We start from the raw sequence: 26,521 nt of genomic DNA on the forward strand, positions 1-26,521 counted from the left end.
GAACGAGATTTAGGAGTAATCATCAGTGCAGACATGAAAACTGCCAATCAAGTGGAGAAGGCTTCATCTAAGGCAAGGCAGATATTGGGTTGTATCAATAGAAGTTTCGTCAGCCGAAAGCCTGAAGTCATAATGCCGTTGTACAGGGCCATGATGAGACCTCATCTGGAGTACTGTGTGCAATTCTGGAGGCGACATTACAGTAAAGATGTGCGCAGAATTGAATCGGTTCAACGGACGGCCACCAGGATGATCTCGGGGCTCAAGGGTCTCTCGTACGAAGAGAGACTGAACAAATTGCAGCTCTACACTCTTGAGGAACGTAGGAAGAGGGGAAACATGATCGAAACATTTAAGTACCTCACGGGACGTGTCGAAATGGAAGATGATATTTTCTTTCTCAAGGGACCCTCGGCCACAAGAGGGCACCCGCTCAAACTTAGGGGCGGAAAATTTCATGGCGACACCAGAAAGTATTTCTTCACAGAGAGAGTGGTTGATCATTGGAACAAGCTTCCAGTGCAGGTGATCGAGGCAGACAGCGTGCCAGACTTTAAGAATAAATGGGATACCCAAGTGGGATCCCTACGAGGGTCAAGATAAGGAAATTGGGTCATTAGGGCATAGACAGGGGGTGGGTAAGCAGAGTGGGCAGACTTGATGGGCTGTAGCCCTTTTCTGCCGTCATCTATGTTTCTATGTTTAGAACAGCAATTGCACATCCTCTACCACCCACAGGCAGCATGGCTGGTAGAAAGAATGAACCAAACTATTAAAGCCCAGTTCAATCCTGTGCTGAATCTGATTAGAAAAACCTGGGAACGGTGACTCCCTTTGGTCCCTAATGCATATCAGAGCTAATGTTTTTAAGTCCACAGGTTTTGCACCTTATGTAGCCTTGATGGGAAGGCCAGTACCACAGTGGGAAAATCTGCTGTATCCTTTTCTTCTAGAAGATCAGACCGTGATTCTTGGCCAATGAGTGGATGAAATCCCTGCAAGAACATCTAGAGCAGTACAGCCCACTGCTGGCTAACACTGAAAAATCTAGGGATTATTTGCAGGATGTGCATACAAAAGTTTTGATTTAAGGCCCCGCAAGGTCAGGCGCAAAGTCGTGCTACTGAACTCCAGACCTTCCCTTTGGAACAGCAAAGTGGGATGGACTATACTTGGTAACTGATACCCTAGGCCCAAGCCTATACCAAATCCTAATGTTTGACAGTGATGTGTTTGAAACCCTATGGGTAATGTGTTTATCAGTCTCTGTTTTCAGATATCAACTGAAGATGGCACAGTTGTTTTTTGAAGAGACAAGTTGGAACTATATTACTTAATACTGGTGTACAATAGTTATGTAAACTACAAAACTAAAAATATGGAATGGAGGGAAAATACAAATTTTTTTTAACTCCATTAAAGAAAACTGTTATGTACTGAAATAATATTAAAAAATAAAGTTGTGTAGGGAAGCTTCAAATGTTACTTTAAATAGGAGATATAGTGAAAATAATTGTGATATAAAAAGAGAAAACTAATCTCATGGAATAATACCAAACTTATCAACTTGTTTCTGTATCCAATGGAATTCACATACACTCATAAGTGTGTAATCTGGCCAAGAGCCTGAGCTATAGCCAAACCCACCTCCCAATCACTGTGCATGGAATAATGTTATAACTTTTCAGATAAATTCATTTGTTCATTTTTTGTAATTATAGTGTAGAAAAAAACTATCACTTAGCTTCTGAGAAGTGAAAAGGTCCCAACATGGACCATGTTTTGAAAAACTTTGTCAAGGATCCCAAAATGGGGGAATTCTAATACTTCAAAACGCCAAGGGTGTCAGGCAAAGTGGTAGCAAAACATTTAGTTCTAAAATGTAAAAAAGACAAAATAGATAATACTTAAAGCAAAATGCATATAATGTGCTATTCTAAGACATAACTTTAGGTTTCAAAGTAAAAAGGTACATGTCATGAAAGTTTCAAAATCTCTGCTTGTTAGCCAACAAAGGTGCTTCGTTAATGTGGCGGTTGGAAAAAGGACACCACCGACTTTACAAACAAAATGTGTGATGTCATCCCACAAACAGGGGAGGACGTAAAAACAGTTGAGCTCAATGTACTATCAAAAATTGAAAAACTGATGCACAAAACAAAATATACAGTAAAAACCAAAATTCACAGAAAAGCCTGCCATTCTAATTCACTGTTGAGTCTGTCTGGATGTAGAGTATGCAATTTAAAAATATATCATTGTTCGTGTACCCACAGGGTATGTGCCAGATGTCCTCCTCTATGTAATACTGGTATATCCACAATGGAGAATCGGAGCCCGTCAATACCATGCTTGTTGTCAGTCAAATGTTGGACTAAATAAGCTTGCAGCTTACCAGTACGGATGTTGCTTAGATGTTCTGTTATTTTCAATTTGATGCTCCGAGTAGTTTGTCCGATGTAGAGTGACAAGCAAGGACATTGGATGATGTAGTGCAATTGAGTAGTGCTCTTGGCCAGATTATACACTTCTGAGTGTATGTGAATTTCCTTTGGATATATAAACAAGTTGATAGGTTTTGTATTATTCCATGAGATTAGTTTTCTCTTTTTATACCAAAATAATATTAACCACGAAAGAAAAAAGCCTTGGACAATTGGAGAGGTGAAACCACATTCTACCACCCAAGCATCATAGGTGTAAAAACTTGTGGTTAATTGTAGCAAAAAAACAAATTAAAAAAAGCATACTGAATAGGCCGATTGTTTCGTGGCTAGCTAGTGTTTTATAAAGTTCTCACTTGCTACAATTAACTACAAGCGAAAGTTGGTTGGGTTTTTTTTGCCTATGATGCTTGGGTGGTAGAGTGTGGGTTCTACTCCAGTCAGGCTCTTGTAGACTTCAATTATACCTCCCCTCAGCCCATCTTTCCTCATACAAGAGGAGTTCCATCCTGTATCATCTTGGTAACTCTTCTTTGAACCTTTTCTAGCACCATTATATCTTTCTTGAGATAAGGAGACCAGAATTGAACGCATTATGACATTCTTAGTCTTGTTAACCATCCCTTTTTTAATAATTCCTAACATCCTGTTTGCTTTTTTGACCACCAACACTCATTGGGTGGAAGGTTTCATCACATTGTCTACAAAGACACCCCGATCCTTGTCTTGATAGTTCTATGTTTAAAAGTTGTGAATTTATTTCTAATTCTTGGATTAACAGCCATACGTCCTAAGCTGACACCGATAATGCCTTACGGTTAGAACAAATGACAAATCCTAACACCTGTAATATTGGAAGAGACTACGGGTCCCACCCGGCTGATTCGAGGAAGTGCCTAAGAAACGGGCCTGTGTCAAGTCACTATAACTAGCTAAAGCTAGCAAAGAATTCGTTTGGAGGTGCACCATTGGGCTTAAGTTTAAAGTCTCTTGCATGGAAGTTGTTAGCATGGGTATTCTCTCTGGCTCTTTTATGTCCTCTTATGAGATGGGGTAACTCGGACCATCCACAGTATTCAAGAGGTGGGTATACGGTGCTCTTATATGGGGGCTTTCCCTGGCTTGTGCTCACTGCGCCAGAGATTTCTTATGTTTTGGTTTCCTCTTTGGCCTTCACTTGCCATTCTTTGCTTGAGCTCTCAGTAAACTGTCCCAGACAGGGGGCCTTCTGCCCCGAGTGCGGTCTTCCTAAAGGTGCAGCAGCCCTCTTCCTCTCCTTGCTGCACGTGCTACCCCATGCCTTTTTTTACTTCCCTGGTATAAAGCCCATGTTGGCAGCGCTCTCTCTGATGTCACTTCCAGGACATGCGCCTAGGAAGTGACGTCAAAGGGTAAACCGACACTGACGTGAGCATGCTGCTCACTCTGGAGAAGTTGGGAAAGGGGCATGCATGTGGTGAGGGGGGTGGAGCACCATCACCCTTATTACGCCACTGGGCCCAGCAGTGTATAAAATAAAGCATCATTGCGCTGAGTTCCTTGAGTCACTTTGAACGATCTCTCCAAGCTAGGCTTCAAATTCCTACTGGACAAACTGCTAAATTTCCATGAAAGAGGGTGAAAGGTAACATCTCACCTCTTTAAATTATACTACTAAATTAATTGGTTACTTATACAAGCGGTAATTGTTAATTTTAGCATTATTCTATCAGGATGAGCAGAATCCACCCACTATTGACAAATCAGGGTAGTCTCTACACACCAGCAATGGAAGCACATTTTGGCTATTAGGCTTTTTAGGGGCCCTATGTCAATGTTTTAAAACTCAAGATGGGGTAGAGCAGTGCTCTCAACCTTTTCAAGCCAAGTACCCCCTAAGCCTAACAAATACCAACCGAGTACTCCTGCCCAAACTCCTCCCCTGACTCGACCCCATAATAATAATACTAATTGTAATTCAATTTCTTCCATCCATTTTTCATATACACACAATATAATCTTATGAATACATAATGGTAACCACAAAATTTAAAAACCACAAAGCACACTGTACGCAGAGAAAATGTTAATCATTTATATTCGGACGGGAGTTCAAAGAGGTCAAGGCAGATGCCTAAAATATGCAATGTCACCTCAGTAACAACTATACAAAAATAGACAAATATAGTGCAAAATATAGACATCAGATAAGAGAATTCTCAAAACTGACATTTTGATCACTAAAAAATAAAATCATTTTTCCTACCTTTGTTGTCTGGCAATTTCATGAGTCTGGTTCATGAGTCTGACTGTGCATCCAATCTTTCTTTCTGCCTCCTACATGCTTCCTCTCCTCCAGGCCTCATTCCATTCCCCAACCAACATCTCTGTCCTTCCATGAGTCCAACTTTTCTTCCCACAGATCATTTTTCACCACTGCCCACCAGCCCCATTTTTCCTTCTATCACCCCTCTCCAACACCATGCCACATCTCTCCCTCCATCACTATGCCCAACATTCCTCCCCCTTGCATCCCCTTCAATCTATCCCTCTGTTCCCTCTCAACTACTATATCCAACATGTCTCCCTCTCATCCTATTCCCCAAGCATCTCTACCTCATTCCTCTCTATGCCCAATTTTACTCTTCCTTTTTCTCCATGTGCACCATCTTTTTCCCTCTCACACACTCAGGCCCAACAATTGTCCCTTTCTATTCCCTCCCTCCTTCCTATGTCCCGAGTTCGTACCCCCTCCTCCTCACTTCCAGCCTTTGTCCTCCCTACTGCGCCGAAGCATGATTACCTGCCACCAATTCCTCCTCCCCCTCGGTCTGCCGTCGCCACCCATTCACTCATTACCTCCTACTGCTGCTGCAACTAAGAAGGGCCAGACACATGCAGCGATTGCACGCTGCCAGCCCACAAGCCTTCCCCACCCCCTGACATCAATTCTGACGTCAGACAGAAGGTCTGGGCCAACCAAGCAGTGATTGGCTGGCCTGGACCTTCTCTCTGACGTCAGCATTGACTTTGGGGGCTAAGGCTTGAGGGCCGGTGGCATGCACTTGTTGCACGTGCCTGGTCCTTCTCTTCCCGGAGTTGCAGCAGCAGCAGGAGGTGATTAAAGGGAGCGGGCAGGTGGTGGTCAGCCAGCGTATCCCCTAGGGCAGGGGTGTCCAATGTCAGTCCTCGAGGGCCGCAATCCAGTCGGGTTTTCAGGATTTCCCCAATGAATATGCATGAGATCTATTTGCATGCACTGCTTTCATTGTATGCTAATAGATCTCATGCATATTCATTGGGGAAATCCTGAAAACCCGACTGGATTGCGGCCCTCGAGGACCGACATTGGACACCCCTGCCCTAGGGTATGTGTACCACAGGTTGAGAAACTCGGGTAGAAGATGGATTTACTGTAGAATGCTTTAGTGGTTATACACTGGGTAAAAACTAATAATTCATAGGGCAGGAAGACAGGTATAGATTGTGTTAAAGTGACCTAATATGCTTTAAAAGATTTTAAGTTCTTTCCAAACATAAGTTCATCCACAGATTGCCAGTGTCTGGTTCCTCCGACATGCCTATGTCACTGTTGCTCGGTCCTGAGCGCCTGCATCTGAGTTAAGATGGCATGGCGAGCATCTTCTGGCTGTGTCAAGTAGCTGGTTCCAGTTCTGTTTCTGCACCTGCTGGGTACCTGAGAATAGATGATCTGAATGCATCAACAGCATGCAACTAGAGAGGCATAACCATACTGCACGGAGAAAACAGGCAAATGAGCTGTGGCTGAAAACATCACAATCTACTGTATTTCAAATATTATATTTAAAAAACGTTAAGTACAATACATATATTAGAAATCAACTATGCACAGTGGCGTAGCTAGGGAAGTTGGTGTCTGGCATTGCCGCACTGTGCACCTTCCTGATCTTTTTCACTGCCTGAGCACCCGCCCCCGTGTACTTCTCGAAATGTTCACCAGTGTGAGCAGCATTTTCCACCTGCTGCTCGCACTGGCCTTGGCTCCCTTCTGATGTCAAGTCCTGGTGCCATGACCAAGAATTGATGTCAGAAGGGAGCCAAGGCTGGTGCTAGCAGCAGGTGGAAGATGAACATTTAAAGAGGTATGCGGGGGGGGGGGGAGGAGATGGCCTTCCCCGCTGAGTATGCAAGAAGCAGTATAAGGTGCAAGGGAGGGGGGAGGGGAGGTAGAAACAAAGGAGCAGGAAAAGTTAATTGTGTTCAAGCAGATGCCTAATAGGGATAGTCAATGTGAAAAGAGAGATGCAGAGCAGACGGGACGCATAAAGAGTTCAAAACATATAATTTAGTGTATAATATTTATATCTGCTATAATAAAACCCTAAGCGCGCATGCGCACTTCAATCTCCATGCAGCCGTGAGCCGTGGCTCCGTGCCCCCACATGCACAGTAGGAGCCTGTGACGGTTTGCGACGCGGGCGGCGGTTTCCCCAGCATCGTTCCTGCCCTGAGAGGAAAGATGGCAGTGTCAGATTTGGTGTTACTGCTTCTCGGCCTCTCCTCTGTCGTTGACGCCTGGCCCCACTCTCACTCCCACGGAGCTGTGTGGCCGTGGGGCATTTGCTAGGCCAACCCACGGCCCAGTGCTGCTGGACAGGGGAGAGCAGGGAAGGGGTGCTGCTGGACAGGGGGGAAGTAAAAGGGAGGTAAAAGTAAGGGAGAACGGCTACTGCTGGACAGGGGGAGCAGGGAAGGGGTGCTGCTGGACAGGGGGGAGAGAAAGAAAGACAGACAGACGCCAGGGAGAGAGACAGAAAGAAAGAAATGCCTAAGTCTACACATCTATTCTAGCACCCGTTAATGTAACTGGCTAAAAAACTAGTGTACTTATAAAATCTTTAACCTCTCCTTGGCAATCCCATTTCAGATGGTTCTCACAACACAAAACATCACAATTGCAGAACAAAAGTGAAATCACAACATTCTATCCCTGCAACAACAAAAAAAAGAATGTTTTCAACACCTTCTGGAACCCAGTAAGGAATACTCCATGTTCTACTGGTGGCGTAGTCTAACCTTCAGCCATTAGATGCTGAAATGCATTTTTCCCCCTCCAATTTTTTTTTTTTTTTAGGAACACTGAGCATCCAGGTGCATGAAATCTCAAAATTGTTAAAGTCAAAACCATGATTTTAAACATACTTTTCTCCCACAAGCGCAACCAGTGTAATCAAAATATAGGATGGTTGACACTGACTCATTCCTATTTATTTATTTACATTACATTAGGGACTTCTATTCCGCCTATACCTTGCAGTTCAAGGTGGATTACAAAAGAGCTAACTGGACATTTCCAGTGAAGTTACAACAGTTTTGGGGTTTTGTTTTGTTTTTTTGGTTACAATCTGAACAGCTTAAAAAAAATCACATACATAAAAGTGTTTGTCAGAAGTCAGATAAAATTAGATAATCAACTGCAAAATTAAAGCTTCATGAATAGACTGGTTGAAATCAAAGATTTAGATGGGTGGCCATCTTGTTGGGCAGACTGGATGGACCTGAGGGTCTTTATCTGCCATCATGTACTGGATTCTTCCATCTATGAGCTCTTAGTTAAAAATCTTTCCAGAACATTCTGCGCCATCTTAAGGTTTTATAACCACCTTGCGGGCAAACCCTTCATCAAAAGCACTGCAATAATTGAAGGAGCAGAGCACCAATGTCTGCACAACAGTCCTAAATAATTCCTTGTTTAAATATGGCCTCAATTTGCAAATAAATCAATAATTTCAGGTAAACCTCATCATGGCCAATTCCCTCATTCTCCAAGATCACCCTGAAAACTTTTAGCTGGTCAACAAGTGGTGAAGTATTCCCAGCTTTCACTTTCAACCAGATGCCACTCCAACATCTCCAAAACATAACATAGTAGCCTTTGTCATATTCCATGCTAATCTACTCTGTCTAAACCATAAACCCACTCTTTCCATACATTCTGACATCACTAGCTGTTGGCCACTCCCACCACCCTCAATAGTGAGTGCCCAAGAAAAGATCTGAGTGTCATTGTAGATAATATGATGAAACCTTCCGTCCAATGTGCAGCGGCAGCCAAAAGAGCAAACAATTATTATAAAAGGGATGGTTAACAAGGTTAAGAATGTTATAATGCCTCTGTATTGCTCCATGGTACAATCTCACCTTGAGTACTGAATTCTGTTCTGGTCTCCTAATCTCAAGAAAGATATAGCAACACTAGAAAAGGTTCAAAAAAGAGTGACCATGATGATAAAGGGTCTGGAACTCCTTTCGTATGAGGAAAAACTAAAAGGTTCGGGCTCTTCAGCTTGGGAAAAAGGCTGAGGAGAGATATGATTGAAGTCTGCAAAATCCTGAGTGGAGTAGAACAGGTACAAGTGGATTGATTTTTCACTCCCAAAATGACAAAGACTAGGGGACACTCGATGAAGTTACAGGGAAATACTTTTAAAACCAATAGGAGGAAATATTTTTTCACTCAGAGAATAATTAAGCTCTGGAACACATTGCCAGAGGTAGTGGTAAGAGCGGATAGTGTAGCTGGTTTTAAGAAGGGTTTAGCCAAGTTCCTGGATTCTCTTATTGAGAAAGACATGGGGGGAAGCCACTGCTTGCCCTGGATCGGTAGCACGGAATGTTGCTTCTCCTTGGGTTTTGGCCAGATACTAGAAACCTGGATTGGCCAATGTGAGAACGGGCTACTGGGCTTGATGGACCATTGGTCTGGCCCAGTAAGGCTGTTGTTATGTTCAATACAATCCATTTGTGCATAGAAGGAGGATCCACATTTCCTCACCATATTCCTCAAAGATGACAAATAGAAGTTAAATAATAAAGGTGATAGAGGTGACCCCTGCAGTAGCCGCACTCTCCCCCCTACCCAAAAGATGTCTAGTTGTGAACCCATGCCCCTTAAATCTTACCCTAAATCTATGAGAAAGCAAGGACTCACTCCACCTGAAAGTATGATCACACTGTCCGGGGATTTACAACACTGTTATCTGTCATTGCTGCCTGATGTCTCACCACCATCTAAAACTGAATACGGCTAAGACCAAGCTCCTTCTCTCTCTGCCTAAACCCACCTCCCCTTCCCCCATTCTCTATTTCTATGGCCAACACTCTCCTCCTCCATGTTTTGTCAACTCACAATCTCGAGGTCATCTGTGACTCCTCTGCTAAAGTCCATCACTTCTTCCTCTGTAATATTACCAAAATCCGACCTCTCCTTTCTGAACACTTTACCAAAACCCTTATTAACACTCTCATCACCACTTGCTTAGATTACTGCAAATTGCTTCTCTCATGTCTTCCACTCAACCTTCTCTCTCCCCTTCAATCCATGCAAAATTCTGCTGCACGATTCATATTCCGCAAGAGCCACCATCCTCACATTAACCCTCTCCTCAAGCGACTTCATTGGCTCCCCATCCATTTCCAAATACAATTCAAACTCCTTTTAATGACCTACAAGTGCACTCTGCAACCCCTCAATATCTTTCCTCACTTATCTTCCCCTATCCTATGCTCCGCTCCCCTCACCTTGTGAACTCCATTCATCGGGCATGTCCCTCCTATCCATACACTTCGCCTTCGCAGCCAACTCTAGACTCCGTCCCTTCTATCTTGCTGTACTATATGCCTGGAACAGACTGTTTGAGTCATTTCAGGCTTCGTCTCTAGCAGTCTTCCAATCCAAGCTAAAAGCCCACTTTTGTGATGCTGCTTTCAACAAGTCCCACTCACCATAAAATGACCTATGTCCATCCTATCATTCTCTCAGCAAGAAACTCCACAACCTCTATATGTCCTGTCAGTCTATCCAAATTAGATTGTAAGCTCTTCAGAGTAAGGACTGTCTATTACATGTCAAATGCACAGTGCTATAGAATGTAATGTAATTTATTTCTTATATACCGCTAAATCTGTTAGGTTCGAAGCAGTTTACAGAGAAAATATACATTAAAGGATACAATAAAAATAAGAATAAATAAAGAATAGGTACTTGGAATTCCCTTACTGTCCTGAAGGCTCACAATCTAACTAAAGTACCTAGAAGACTGATTACTGAGCAGTAGGAGTAAAAATAAAGACAGAAATAGTAAACAAGATAAGAAACATTCTAACAAGAGTACACTGATCTCTCTAAGGCTATAATTCTTTTAAAGTAAAGTATACATCTCAGTAATAATTAAATGGGTAAACTTAATAAAATTGAGTTAAATTTGTTTGAATTAAAATTAAATATGAAAAGTTTTAAAAGAAATATGTATGGACATAATAAATGTGAAAAAGAATGAATACAAGGGAATATGAGAGGAAAAACAAAACCGTTGAGCAATGGAATTCTGAATAAAAATTTAAAATAAAGATATAAAACAAATAAATAAAAAACAGTAAAATTAAGATATGGTAAACATGATGATATAAGAGTCAGAAGGGACTAGCATCACTTCAGTCAGACCAACAAATCACTGTCCCAAGTACTTCAGCCGTTATATCCGATCTGCCGCTGTTATCATCCGATGTACACCAACCACAGGATATCTCTTCCGATGAAAAGAAACATCTTTCAATTTCCAGGTCGACAACCAGTGCGCTGGACAGTCCAACCTCCACACAGATCTCGCCGACCTCAACTCTCCGCTCCCAGGTCCTGTAGTGATCCTTTCCGCTAGCCCCCGCAGCTGCCGACACCGCCTCTCATCACACCACTCCCATGGCTGGCAAGAATCTGACGTGGTGAAATTTCAGATAGACGAGACGGCTCAATGGACCTCCCATCCTGATGGTGTCACTCCGTTAGTAGAAAACGTGAAGCTGCCACCTCTCTGACTTCCAGTGTCATGCAAACCACCTCAGACATGGCGCCTCCGAACTCAACAGCCAGCCGAATCAAGAAGTCTCTGCCAACCCCGCCGACCTCAGCGATGCTCTCCTTGTGTCTCTCCAAAATCAGCACTACTCGCTGTGGCCCAGACGTCAGGCCCAACTCAAACCTTCCTAAAGTGCAAGGAGTATCAGGTAGTATGTTGGCATTTCAAATTGTTAGACCAGAAACCAATGGTCAAATTGGTGGCTATCAGACTAGAATTCACAAGTGGAGGCTCAGCAATATAAATCAATATAAATCAAAACTATGATTTAATAAAGATAAATTAAACAAAGTGAGCTACTAAAATAAAACAAACAAGCAACAGAGAAAACCTAAAAATAAAAAGGGAGAGGAGACTGTGCAATTGATGACTTAACCGGCCGCCATCTTGTTAGTAAATGATAAATAGTAGCAGTAGTAGGTACTAACAGCTGTTACTGCATTGAAGCCAATATAAATAATACAGCATCTTCTCTCTCTGATTTTATCCCTTTTCCCAATATTGCAGGATGCCCTGTTCCAAACCCCCCCCCCCCCTTACTCTGCTTTCATACTTTGCTAACAATTCAGGGTGCCATATATCATAAGAACATAAGCAATGACTCCACTGGGTCAGACCTGGGGTCCATCGTGCCCAGCAGTCCACTCAGGCGGCGGCCCAACAGGTCCAGGACCTGTGCAGTGATCCTCTATTTATACCCTTCTATCTCCCTTTCCAGCAGGAAATTGTCCAATCCTTTCTTAAACCCCAGTACTGTACTCTGCCCTATTACGCTCTCTGGAAGCGCATTCCAGGTGTCCACCACACGTTGAGTAAAGAAGAACTTCCTTGCATTCGTTTTGAATCTGTCCCCTTTCAACTTTTCTGAATGCCCTCTTGTTCTTTTATTATTCGAAAGTTTGAAGAATCTGTCCCTCTACTCTCTCTATGCCCTTCATGATCTTATAAGTCTCTTTCATATCCCCTCTAAGTCTCCTCTTCTCCAGGGAAAAGAGACCCAGTTTCTTCAATCTCTCAGCGTATGAAAGGTTTTCCATCCCCTGTATCAGACGCGTCGCTCTCTTCTGAACCCTCTCGAGTAACGCCATATCCTTCTTTTCAGGTTGTCCACAATGAATGGGCATGAAAAAGATTTGCATATAATGGAGGCAGTATATGCAAATTAATTTCATGTATATTCATTATGCTTATCCTAAAAACCTGACTGACCTTCTTAAGGTACAGTGACCAATATTGGACGCAATACTCCAGATGTGGACGCACCATTGCCCGATACAACGGCAGGATAACTTCTTTCGTTCTGGTAGTAATACCCTTCTTGATTATATCTAGCATTTTATTCGCTCTCTTAGCAGTCGCTGCGCACGGTGCCGTCGGCTTTATTGTCAATTGCCCCCTTCCCTCACACATGTTTTCCCACTCTAGCAGGAACCTGTAATCCTGACACTTCTTCCAGCTCCCCAGCACACACTTTCCTGGAAATAAACCAAAGATGGTGTCACTGATTGTGTCTCTTCACTTGTGAAGCAACCTGGGCCCATAAATATTGTGTTTGACTCGGTTCTGTTGACCCCCTGCGCACTCCACCATGCCTTTTATTCCACGTCAACCTTTATGTTCCTCAACTCTCGGAGGTCGGCTTATCATCTTCCAGGTTTCCCATCTTCAGTTACCTCAGTCCTAAACTTTGGAATGATCGTCACCTTCAAATCAAGAATGTAACATAGTAACATAGTAGATGACGGCAGATAAAGACCCAAATGGTCCATCCAGTCTGCCCAACCTGATTCAATTTAAATTTTTTCTTCTTAGCTATTTCTGGGCAAGAATCCAAAGCTCTACCTGGTACTGTGCTTGGGTTCCTACTGCCGAAATCTCCGTTAAAACCTACTCCAGCCCATCTACACCCTCCCAGTCATTGAAGCCCTCCCCAGCCTATCCTCCCCCAAATGGCCATATACAGACACAGACCATGCAAGTCTTCCCAGTACTGGCCTTAGTTCAATATTTAATATTATTTTCTGATTCTAAATCTTCTGTGTTCATCCCACGCTTCTTTGAACTCAATCACAGTTTTACTCTCCACCACCTCTCTCGGGAGCGCATTCCAGGCATCCACCACCCACTCCATAAAGTACCAACTTTGCAGGAATTCAAGAGAGTGCTTAAAATCCATCTTTTAATACAGTCATTCGAAACCTAATTAGAAGGCTGGTCCTAACTCGTTTTACACTGCTATTGCAAAAAAGGAACTCAAAGACTACAGACGCTTCAAAATACAGTGGCCAGACTGATACTCAGAGCCAGCAAAATGGACAAGGTCACCCCCACTTCTAAAAGACCTACACTAGCTACCGAGAAAGCAAAGAACACAACTCAAGATAGCACGCTTGATCCACAAAGCTATATATGGTGAAAACTCACCACAAGTATCAAGATCACACCCTCCTTAATCAACTCTAGACCAACGCAAGGGTTCAAGATCCCCTTCCCGTCTCCTCAACAAATCTGCCGTAAAAAGATGTTTGAGTCCACATTCGCATTCCAGACTCCATCCATTGGAATAAGCTTTCAACATCTCTGGAAGACACATAAGACATATCTCTTCGTCACATAAGATAAGATGACTCTAGCCAGTATATCTTTCTCTACTGATCTCTCTTGCCTCATTCACAATTCCTAATCTTAAACACTGTACGAAGTCTTTTGTTGTATTTTTTTTTTTTAATATTGTAAACCGCTTAGATGCCTCATAGGCCTTCTAGCAGAATATCAAGTTTCAATAAAGACAAGATTGTAAATTGTTTTAGGTGGTACATTTTTATGCAACTGCTTTTTTATTACCTAATTAATTAATTAAATGTGAATTGTTAAAAGAGCAGGTAGGTTTTGTAGGAGCAGTTTATGGTTTGTTTGGTTATTATTTGTATTGGCTTTTTATATTATGTATGTTTTTTTGTAAACTGCCTAGGTTTAGATGGTGAATAAATTTTAAAATAAATAAATAACTTGAATTACCCACATATTTGTTAGCCTTTATTTTCAAGCTTTCCAAGTGGCCTTTACTACAAGTCTGGTGGCCACATGGCTTTAACAGAAGCAATAGAAGCTCTGACTATGAATTGACAGGCACATTTGGTGCGACTCTCACAGGAATAACAGAGAAAAGCCTTTTCTACCAAAATTTCTGTCCACTAACATACCTTTCTTACTAAGTTGCCTGGTATCCAGGGAGTATGAAGCAGTTTTTTTGTGCAAGTCTTGTTTGTGTTAAGTGTTGCAGTACAAAGGGCTCCGAGCAAGAGCCAATTACCTCACACAACTACTCCCTCTCCATCCAGCGACCTGGCACTTTAAGTTTTCTTCTGTAGTGGTCAGAGAATGACACGGGGACAAATTTTTCCCCGTCCCCGTGGGAACTCATTTTCCTGTCCCATCCCCGTGAGTTCTTTTCCTGTCCCTATCTGTTTAAATCTTTATTGATTTTCAAACTTTGATAGTGCAATACAATTGGTAAATCATAAATACTGCATAGAACGCACTACAATTATTACATTGAACAGTCATTTACTCCTATCTCATCTTAATTATTAATACAATAATACATATGATGTGATTTCAATATTATAATTTAATAATTTAACTCCTCAAAGTACATTTCCCACCCACCCTCCCTGAATGTGTAAAGAAATCTAATGAAAAAGAAAGAAACATGACCCTTACTGTAATGCAACAAAAGTAGTCAATGGACTCCATACATCATTAAAGGACTTACTAGTCCCCAAATGTTCCACCATCATTCTTTCATACTTATATGTGGTCCACATATTTACCCACCAAAGAGTGTAATTAATCCTGTCATGGTTCTTCCAATTATGTGTGATCAGTTGAACAGCTATTCCCATCATGATCAGGAAAAGGCGACTTTTATACTTGTCTAAAGTAAGCTTAACATGAAGTAACGTACCACAAATTACAGCTTCATAAGTTAAGGGAATAGATACTCAAGAATAAGATTTATTTGTCCCCAAATTGACTTCCAGAAACTAAGTATCAGTGGACAAAAATATAACAGATGATCCAAAGTCCCTATATTAATATGACAATGGCAGCATCTATTAGATTGAGAATTATCTATTTTTTGTAAACGAACTGGGCTCCAAAAAATCCTATGCAATAAAAATAGCCATGTTTGTCTCATAGATGCTGACGCTGTACATTTCAACCTCCAAGTCCAAATTCGTGGCCAACGAGACACAGAAATATACTGTTTTATCTCGATGCTCCAAATATCTCTAAGACTATTTTTTGGCTTCTTATTTAAAAATTCAGAAATCAATTTGTACCACTGGGCGGCCTGATGCCCTACTAGATCTATCTGGTAGCAAAAGATCTGCAAGCTGTAATAAGTTTTAAAGTTTTTCCATTCAGGGAACCCACTCCGAATGGCCTGCTTCAACTGCAACCACCTATAATGCTGAGACTTTAGAATGCCAAATGAATGTTGCAGCCGTGAAAAATCAAGCAGTTTCTCATTAGATATAACATCATCCAATGTCTGAATACCTGCCTGCGTCCAATTCTTCCAGGCGATCCCAGCACTTGACTCTTGGAGTTTAACCATAAGGACTGCAAAGTAGATTTCATTATAGGAACATCTGTTAGTTTATCAATAAATTTAATTGTTTTCCATGTATCCAATAAAATTATGTTGTCCTTAGCATATCTAGGTAGTCTGATACTTAATACATAAAATAGTCGCATAGGGGACATAATTTTCCATTCTAGATATAGCCAGTCTGGAAGATGCTCCATGAGCTCAGGGAGGATCCAATACATACCTTGACGCATTATATAGGCTTGATGATACCTATAAAAATTGGGAAAATTTACGTCACACTCCACAATTGGTTTTTGTAAAGATACTAGAGCAATTCTCGCATTTTTCACAAGCCAAATACATTTTGTCAGAATACTATTTAATTTTTTATAAAAGGACCCCGGAAAAAAAAACTGGCAACATATCCATTTGGTAACAAACCACAGGCAAAATCATCATCTTAATAGTTTGTACTCTCCCCCACCATTCCTGTCCCTTTCTGAATTCCTTCAAGCTCCGTCCTCATCTGCACAAACCTCAAACACTTTAAAAACATAAGTGTTCAAGGCTTGTGCGGTTAAGGCGGAGCTTACAGGAATGTGGCAGGGATGGGGGCAGTGACAAAACTCATGGGGATGGGACAAGGAAATTGAGTTCCTGTGGGGATGGGGAAAAATTGGTTCCCGTGTCATTCTCTAGTAGTCATCGACAGCTGTTCACACCAACCTGAACCTTCCCTCTGACACTTCCTGCCTTTGCAGAAGTGGGAAGTTAAGTAAAAGAGAAGACTTGGGGACTGGCACTAGCAGCCTGTCTAAATTACTGCTTGCTGCTACAGAAGAAAACTTAGGTCATTCTTAGTCATGAGAAACTTAAGACAAGTTCGGAAATTCTTTGAGAAAACTCAATTCCAGCTCATAGTTCAGTCCTTAATACTAGGCCTACTTGACTACTGTAATATCCTCTACCTCCCATGCCCTACAACCATAACAAAACAACTACAAACTATCAAAACACAGCACTAAGATTCATCTACTCATTAAAGAAACAGGACCACATTACAGAAGCATATCTCCAATCGCACTGGCTTCCGATCCCAGCAAGAATACAATTTAAATTCTACTGCCTACTATTTAAGACTTTATACGGAGACAGTCCAAACTACCTGAACAACCGCCTCATCCACAACACCGCAACCAGACATAGGGAAACTCAGACCCCATTCTCATACCCCCCAATTAAGGAGGTCAAACGAAAAAAACTATATGATGGCCTCCTGGCCACTCAAGCAGCCAAACTAGACAACCAAATCGCCAATCTACTGACGGCATCCCTCAACTACAAGACTTTTAGAAAAGAAATAAAGACCATACTCTTCAAGAAAACTCTGAAAAAAGAAATAATACGCAAGTCTCAAACTCCACCTCTCACTAAAGCCAGCTACCCCAAACAAATAACCTTACCCATTTCTTACTCTTTTTGAAAATGACCAATTTTTTTTTTTTTGTAAGTTCTTGTTGTAATACATCTTGGATAATTCTTTTGTAATCCGCCTTGAACTGCAAGGTAATGGCGGAATAGAAATCCCTAATGTAATGTAATGTAATTCACTAAACTTACCACTCCTGTAAGGATGATCGCAAAAGCAGTTTTACTGGTTTGCGATGCGATCGTTCCTCGACCCCAACCCGATTCACTAAACTACTGCCCGATCAATAATAATAAATAATAATTATTTTATTTTATATACCGCCATACCCAAAAAGTTCTAGGCGGTTCACAACAATTAATTGAAATATAAACAATGCAAATCATTGAAATCAATAAATTATATGCATATAATATAAGAAAAATACATACATGCCATATAAAGAGGGTACAACAATCTTAAAAGAATAAAAGATTATAATAATAAAATATATTAAGAATTCAGCCTGTTAAATAATTGAGTTTTTATCTGCTTTCTAAAATCAAGATAAGAAGAGGCATCTAGCACAATTTTGGCGAGCCATGAATTTAGTTTGGCCGCCTGGAAAGAAAAGGTTCTTTCAAAGAACCTTTTATAATGACATAATTTTAATGAGGGAAAAGCAAACAAATGTATTCTTCAAGAACTCTTATTGTTATAACTCAAAGTGAGGGTTGAGATAACCCAGTGACATACCAAATACTGTTTTGTAACAGACGCAACCAATGTAGCTTTTGATAGAAGGGGGTAACATGTTCCCATTTCTTCAAGCCACAAATGAGACGGACGGCCATATTCTGAACCATCCTCAATTTCCTGATAATTTTCTTAAAGGCGCCCAGATATATGATGTTGCAATAATCAAGAATACTCAGAATGGAAGATTGTACTAACAAACGAAAAGAGGCATCGTCAAAGTACTTTTTTTATGGTGCGGAGTTTCCAAAGCAGTGAGATACTCTTCTTAAATACTAAGTCAGAATGTTTCTCCAATGTAAGATGTTTATCTAAAGTAACTCCTAGTATTTTTAAGGATTGTTCAATATAATAATCCATCCCATTCGTAGTTTCCTTGATTTTATCATTAGGAGCTGCCAAGAAAAATTTAGTTTTTTCTGAGTTTAACTTTAATCTAAAAGCAGACATCAAAAGTTCACAGAGAATTTATAAACTCTGATATAAAACAAGTTAACGGAATGACTATAGTAATGTCATCCACATAGATAAAAAATTTGAGCTTTAAACTCTGCAAGAGATTTCCTAAGGAAACAAGATAGATGTTAAATAGGGTGGGGGACAAAGGGGAGCCCTGTGGAAGGGCTGTATAAAGAGAGGCGTAGTCAGTAGAAGGAAGAAGGTGTTGATGCCCCTGTACAGGTCATTGGTGAGGCCCCACTTGGAGTAATGTGTTCAATTTTGGAGACCGTATCTGGCGAAGGATGTAAGAAGACTTGAGGCGGTCCAGAGGAGGGTGACGAAAATGATAGGAGGCTTGCGCCAGAAGACGTATGAGGAGAGACTGGAAGCCCTGAATATGTATACCCTAGAGGAAAGGAGAGACAGGGGAGATATGATTCAGACGTTCAAATACTTGAAGGGTATTAACGTAGAACAAAATCTTTTTCAGAGAAAGTTAAATGGTAAAACCAGAGGACATAATTTGAGGTTGAGGGGTGGTAGATTCAGGGGCAATGTTAGGAAATTCTACTTTACGGAGAGGGTGGTGGATGCCTGGAATGCGCTCCCGAGAGAGGTGGTGGAGAGTAAAACTGTGACTGAGTTCAAAGAAGTATGGGATGAACACAAAGGATCTAGAATCAGAAAATAAGATTAAATATTGAACTAAGGCCAGTACTGGGCAGACTTACACGGTCTGTGTCTGTCTATGGCCGTTTGGTGGAGGATGGGCTGGGGAGGGCTTCAATGGCTGGGAGGGTGTAGATGGGCTAGAGTAAGTCTTAACAGAGATTTCGGCAGTTGGAACCCAAGCACAGTACAGGGTAAAGCTTTGGATTCTTGCCCAGAAATAGCTAAGAAGAAAAAATTAAAAAATTTAAATTGAATCAGGTTGGGCAGACTGGATGGACCATTCGGGTCTTTATCTGCCGTCATCTACTATGTTACTATGTCCCAACCATAGGAGAAAGTATCATCCTTAAACACCTTATAGGATCTATTTCCCAAAAACCCACAGAACCAATTGAGGACATAACCCGAGTCCAGAAGAATGGTATGATCAACCAATCTCCTACCCGATCTGATCCTCCCATGCAAATTAGTAAAACCCCACGCAAAATAGCCAAGTGACTGATTCACTAACAATTACTTGGCTATTTTGAATTGGGTTTTACTATCCTACAAACTGACTGCTGCAGACCTGTCCGTAACTGTGTTACCGACAGGTCTGCTGGGGTTTTTATTTTTTTTAATTGCACAGATATTTTGCATGTATTACACAAGCAAAATATCTGCCCATTAAAAAAAAAGAAAAAAAACCCCCAACCCACTGCTGCTAATGGCCCCCCGACAAACACCCCCCCTCTGAGACAAACGCCGCGGTAGCAGCAGCAGCCCCCCTCCAGAAAAAGGCAGGAGGGATGCCCAATCTTTCCTTCCTTCGGGCCCGGTTCCCACTCCCAGAAGGAATAAAACCCCCCACAAATGACAGGAGGGATGGCCACTCCCTCCTACCAGCAAATACCTCCCCCCACTCCCGGCAGAAGGGATGCCCACTCCCTCCTGCCATCAGCCTCCCCCTACCCCATCTTTCTGCATCTAAGTCAATCAGGGCCTTAGGCCCCTCCCCGTGCATTACATGATGCACCGGGGCCTAAGGCCTGCAGTGCTCTCGAGGAGCCGGAGAAGCAGGATGCACCCCTCCTGCTCCCAATGGAAAGGTAAGGGAGAGGGAGAATGATGGCAGGAGGGAGTGAGCATCCCTCCTGCCGTTTGTGGGGTTATTTTTTTCCTTCGGGGAGCAAGAGCCGGGCCTGACAGCAGGAGAGAGTGGACATACAAACCTACTATGGACCATTAAAAATGAAGTTTACTTCCCTGTAGCTGTGGCAAAACCATGCCTATCCTAGAGGTTTTTATACTCGGAGCCAGTAAGCAGAGGTATCTAAATTCAGAAGACAATAATAATGCAAAAGGAAAAGTGACGCCATCCTTGCTGAAGTTATTCTCATGCAGCTGCAGAGGAACATCATACCCCCAGTGAAGAGATACAAAAATCCCCTCTTAGATTGTGAACCCACTAGGGACAGAAAATGTAGCTGTATTTAAGAAATGTTAACTGCTTTGGTTGTACCACAGAAAGGCAATCTATCAAATTTATGACCTTTCCCTCCATCTGAACCCATGCTGATGGCTGAGAAAGTTGGCCCATGTGTACTCCAGATTAGAGAATGACACGGGGACAAATTTTCCTGTCCTATTCCGGCAAGTTCTTTTCCTGTCCCTGCCCCATTCCTGCAAGCTCCGTCCTCATCTGCAGAAGCCTCAAACCCTTGAAAATCCTAAGTGTTCGAAGTTTGTGTGGTTAAGGCTGAGCTTACAGGAATGGGAGGGAGAAATTGATTTCCTGTGGGGACGAGGACACATTTGTCCCCCGTGTCCAGATTGAAGATGAGAAACAGATGTTTGCTGGGAAAAGAAAGAGAGCTTTAGCTTACCGGAGACTCTCCCAGTATGAAGATGAGTTGACAGGATAAGATGCCATTAGCTCTGGGTAGGTGAAATCTGCACAAGGTGCCTTTTTATGAGACAGGCAAATTTAGATTTCTATTTATTTATTTGGATTTATTCAGTTTTTTACTCTGTTCTCCCAGGGGAGCTCAGACTGGTTTACATTAATTTATTCAGGTACTCAAGCATTTTTCCCTGTATGTCCTGGTTGGCAATGGGGGGATTAAGTGACTTGCCCAGGATCTCAATGAGCAGTGTAAGATTTGAACTCACAACCTCAGAGTGTCCACTAAAACAACCGCTTTCATCCCTTAGGGTGACTTACTGTCTTTGGCCTTTCCAACCTTCGATCCCCTCCTGCCTTGATGCCTTGCGGTTCAGGCGTTAAGGAATATTGGTGATGGCTCCTGGACTTTCCACCTTCTGACTGCTCTGCAAACTGAGGCCATAACCCTGTGCCTGAGAGATAATATTGTACATCGTTTTCAGTTCTGGCCACAGTCAGGGTAAAGTACTCAGACAGGGTGCTGAAACCAGTTGGAACAACAGACTGTGTAATGTGGCGTTCGTGAAATAGAAAAGAACACATGATGAGGAACCCATTTCCAGCCCTACAATGTCCAGGTCAGCCCAGGCAATACATTCTGGATACTGCTGCTGCCCTCAAAGAAGAGAAGGTTTGGGGGGGGCTGTACCAGGATGATGTAGAGGTTGCTGGATCCATGGGAAGGGAAGAAGGGAGAGAACAGGCTTCAACCTTAAAAACGCTGTTTGGGGCTGGCAACATGAGACACCTCCCGATTGAGAAACACTGTTCTAGGCAGTGGAATCTGCAGACCTGTACAGAAGTGGTGGAGGCAAGGGGATGACTGTAACAAAACAGATTACCTGCTGAGGGGTTTCTGGCAGTGTTGGGACTGTGCAGCATCAGGGAGGCAGATTTCTTCCTTAAACCTGTAGAAGGAAGAAAGAGACAGAATACTTCACCATAGCTGTTGCTGCAACTTCTCAGAGACATACGAACATAAGAATTGACGTACTGGGACAGACCGAAGGTCCATCAAGCCCATATTCCTGTTTCCAACAGTGGCCAACCCAGGTCCCAAGTACCAGACAGAAACCCAAAGAGTAGCAACATTCCAGAGCTGAGATTGTGATGTCATAAAGCCTCATTCCACCAATGCCTAAGAGCTAAAGTCATCAATATAGAAACAATGATGTCACAATATAGAAACATAGAAATAGATGGCAGATAAGGGCCAAGGCCCACCAAGTCTGCCCACCCCAATAACCCTCCCCTACCTTTCTCTGTGAAGGGATCCCACGTGGCGATCCCATTTTGACTTAAAATCAGGCACGCTCCTGGCCTCGACCACCTGCAGTGGAAGATCATTCCAGTGATCAACTACCCTCTCGGTGAAGAAGTATTTCCTGGTGTCACCGTGTAGTTTCCCGCCCCTGATTTTCCACGGATGCTCTCTTGTTGCCGTGGGGCCTTTGAAAAAGAAGATGTCCTCTTCCACCTCGATATGGCCCGTGAGATATTTGAACGTCTCAATCATGTCCCCCCTCTCTTTGCGTTCCTCGAGTGAGTATAGCTGCAATTTTTTCAGCCTTTCCTCATACGGGAGATCCTTGAGTCCCAAGACCATCCGGGTGGCCATTCGCTGGACCAACTCAAGTCTCAGCACATCTTTGCGGTAATGCGGCCTCCAGAATTGTACACAGTATTCCAGATGGGGTCTCACCATGGATCAATACAATGGCATAATGACTTCGGGCTTACGGCTGACGAAACCCCTACGTATACAACCTATGATTTGTTTAGCCTTAGATGAAGCTTTCTCCACTTGCTTGGCAGTCTTCATGTCCTTCATGTCCTTGATTGCCCTGTATTTGACTCACTTAAGAACATAAGAATTGATATACTGGGACAGACCGAAGGTCCATCAAGCCCAGAATCCTGTTTCCAACAGTGGCCAACCCAGGTCCCAACTACACTTTTTACATCTGCAGTGTTTCCCAAGTCAGTCCTGAGTCCCCCTTGTCAGTCAGGTTTTTAGGATAAGCATAATGAATATACATGAAATTAATTTGCATGCACTGCCTCCATTATATGCAAATCTTTTTCATGCCCATTCATTGTGGACAACCTGAAAACCTGACTGGTAAGGTGGGGGGATTAAGGACTGGGAAACACTGTGCTACACCATTATCTCTGGAAGGAATTTCTGTGCCTTGGGACCTCTGTGTTCCTGCAGTCTCTACGACCAGAGGACTTCCACACACTTGGGATTCCAAGCTCCTGTGATCTCCAAGCCCTGGAAATCTCTATATTCCTACAAGCTCCATGCCAGAACCCCCGTGAACTCCATCTCAGCAATCTCAAAACTACCTTAATTTCTACACCCCTATGTTCTGGGTACATTTTTCAAACTGGATTCTTTGTGGGATTTGAAACCTCTATGAACCAGTATAAGAATAAACTGAAGCATGTGGCCCTTTAAGACTCCTACTCTGACTGCCATGACATTTGCTAGATAGTAGAGGTGGCTGCGAAAAAGGCGAACAGAATGCTAGGAATGATTAAGAAGGGGATCTTTAACAGATCGGAGAGGGTGATCATGCCGCTGTACCGGGCCATGGTATGCCCCCACCTGGGATACTGCATACAACACTGGATGATCGCCGTACATGAAAAAGGCACAATACTTCTCGAAAGGGTCCAGAGAAGAGCGACTAAAATGATTAAGGGGCTGGAGGAGTTGCCATACAGTGAGAGATTAGAGAAACTGGGCCTCTTCTATCTTGAAAAGAGGAGACAAAGGGGACATGATCGAAACATTCAAGATAATGAAGGGAATAGACTTAGTAAAGACAGGTAGTTCACCCTCTCCAAGGTAAAGAGAACGAGAGGGCACTCTCTAAAGTTAAAAGGGGATAGATTCCGTACAAACGTAAGGAAGTTCTTCTTCACCCAGAGAGTGATAGAAAACTGGAATGCTCTTCCAGAGGCTGTTATAGGGGAAAACACCCTCCAGGGATTCAAGACAAAGTTAGACAAGTTCCTGCTGAACCAGAACGTGCGCTGGTAGGGCTAGTCTCAGTTAGGGCACTGGTCTTTGAACTAAGGGCTGCTGCGGGAGTGGACTTTTGGGCACGATGGACCATTGGTCTGACCCAGCAGTGGCAATTCTTATGTAACAGGTACGGTTACCATATTTGGAGCCTGACGAACCCGGATGCATGGCCCCACCCTGTTCTGCCCCATCCCCGCCTTGATCCACCTCTATCCCTGCCCAATTCTGCCTCAAGTCCCACCCTGTTCCATCTCCAGCCCCGCCCCTCAAAGCCTTGCCTTCCTCGACAAGCTCCAGTCGTATCTGGAGGTCCTCAAGCATGTGTGGATGTATGTGACGTCATCCACGCATGCCAAAAAAAAGGGAAATAACTGTGGGGTACAATATTCTTGAATGGCACTATGTCATCTTCTTGGAAGCCATGATGTGGAGTCCCACAGGGATCACCTCTATCACTTGTTTAGAAAATTGCTAAAGACACAATTATTTGTAGATGCCTTTTTCTAGTCAGTAATCTTCTCTGGTTTAGCTGAAGAATTATTCATGATCTTTTTATTTAAGCTTTTGCTGCTATTTTGTAGATATGTTTTTAGGATTGTTTGTTTTATTATGTTCTTTTATAATTTATATAATTCATGTAAACCGTTTAGTTTTAAACAGTATAGAAAATTTTAAAATAAAAAAACATCTACATGACTACTTTGAAGCTTTTCCGTTTTCCCCCCTGCGACACACTATATACGTATGCAGATGACATCTTTGTTCTCCTTGAGATAGATTCGAATCTCACTAACTTCGTTGGGAATATAATAGAATGTAGAACGAAACTTCAGTCATGGGTCCTTACTGTACAAATGAAGCTGAATGAGTCCAAAACAAAATTACTTTGGCTTGGCCCAAAATAAGAGCAGCTATCTTTGTCCATTCTGTTGCCCTCAGGATCCTCATTACATTACATTACATTACATTAGTGATTTCTATTCCGCCTGTTTGTAAATTGAATTCTCAAGTAAAGTTTTGGGTGTCATTATAGATTCAACACTTTCATTCAATGACCATCTTAATTCTTTGGAAAAAAAAAAAAGCTTTTTTAGTCTCCATATGTTGAGGAAAGTGAGATCCTGTTTCCATCAATAACATTTTGCTGTTCTTGTTCAATCAATCACTCACTCACTCTTTCGAGGCTGGACTATTGTAATTCGGTCTATTTAAGCCTGACCAAGAAAAGACTTCAATTGATCCAGAATACTGCGGCCAGGCTGATCTTTGCAAAAAGTAAATTTGATCATTTCTCTCCGCTTCTGCAAAAAACTTCATTGGCTTCCAATAATTTCCATGGTTTACTATAAATGCACCTGCTTAACATTCAAAATCTTGCATGGCATCCTTCCCCCTTTAATTCCCCTGTTTTGGAAGTCCTTTCCAATGTCGAAAGGCATTATCTACACCAGTGGTTCCCAACCCTGTCCTGGAGGAACACCAGGCCAATTGGGTTTTCAGGCTAGCCCTAATGAATATGCATGAAGAAAATTTGCATGCCTATCACTTCCATCATATGCAAATCTCTCTCATGCATATTCATTAGGGCTAGCCTGAAAACCCGATTGGCCTGGTGTTCCTCCAGGACAGGGTTGGGAATCACTGATCTACACTGACAAATTAGGGAAATCTCTACTTTTCAAAATTACTGAGTTGTGGAATAATTTTCCTGTTCAACTGCGCGATCTGGGCTCTTTCCAACCATTTTGAAAACATCTGAAAACTTGGCTGTTTTCAAAGTTGTAAATTCCACTCCTGTCCAGACTATTCCAAATCCATATTGTATTTGTTCTCTTTTCTCATTTTTTGTAAACCATGCCGAGCTCTACTGTTATAGAGAAGATGCAGTATATAAGCCTAAGGTTTAGTTTAGTCTTGATGTGATATTTATTAAAAACATCCACTGTAAAGAGCAGCTGGCCCAAATGATGACTGTGGACCCGACATGGTCAATGTTTCAGCTTACACAAGCCTTCCTCAGGGGTCCAGGTCAGTACACACTCGATGGATACAAAGAGGTGGATATAAATACAAGTAAAAAAGCAGCTTGCTCGAAGCAGAACTGAAGTATAATATGAGCGGCTGCGATGCAGAGGCTACAGTCTTTGCACTCCACAGTTTTTGCCTTTTTGGGGGATTCCCTTTTGCTACTCTGGAACCTTGGGCTTTTGTTGATTGCCTTTGTCATCCGCACATGCTCAGACGCCCTCTAGATGTGGTTGGAGCTCATCGAGGCTTTCTAAAACCCGGACAAAGTGACGGGTTTTGGAAAGTCTGTCCGGGAACCGGGACAGTCCTCTATAAAGAGGATATATCCGGGTTTTCCC

The 26,521-nt window shown here is 42.4% G+C and overlaps 1 protein-coding gene across 2 annotated transcripts in view; it reads right to left on the bottom strand.

The window, feature by feature from the left end:
- Positions 1–5,729: 5,729 nt before the first annotated feature.
- LOC117357639 overlaps positions 5,730–26,521 on the bottom strand; it is a 269,485-nt gene continuing 248,693 nt past the window's right edge. The window contains exons 46-49 of one of the 2 annotated variants that reach the window (XM_033938504.1): positions 21,964–22,029; positions 21,401–21,534; positions 16,162–16,190; positions 5,730–6,120 (exon numbers count right to left, since the gene is read on the bottom strand). In XM_033938504.1, the coding sequence (XP_033794395.1) occupies positions 6,078–6,120; positions 16,162–16,190; positions 21,401–21,534; positions 21,964–22,029 (272 nt within the window). In that variant the 3' untranslated portion in view covers positions 5,730–6,077. The remainder of the gene's footprint in view (positions 6,121–16,161; positions 16,191–21,400; positions 21,535–21,963; positions 22,030–26,521) is intronic. The other variant, XM_033938503.1, reaches the window with a different exon arrangement.

This window comes from Geotrypetes seraphini, chromosome 3 (assembly GCF_902459505.1).
Source record: "Geotrypetes seraphini chromosome 3, aGeoSer1.1, whole genome shotgun sequence".
NCBI classification, from domain to species: Eukaryota; Metazoa; Chordata; class Amphibia; order Gymnophiona; family Dermophiidae; genus Geotrypetes; species Geotrypetes seraphini.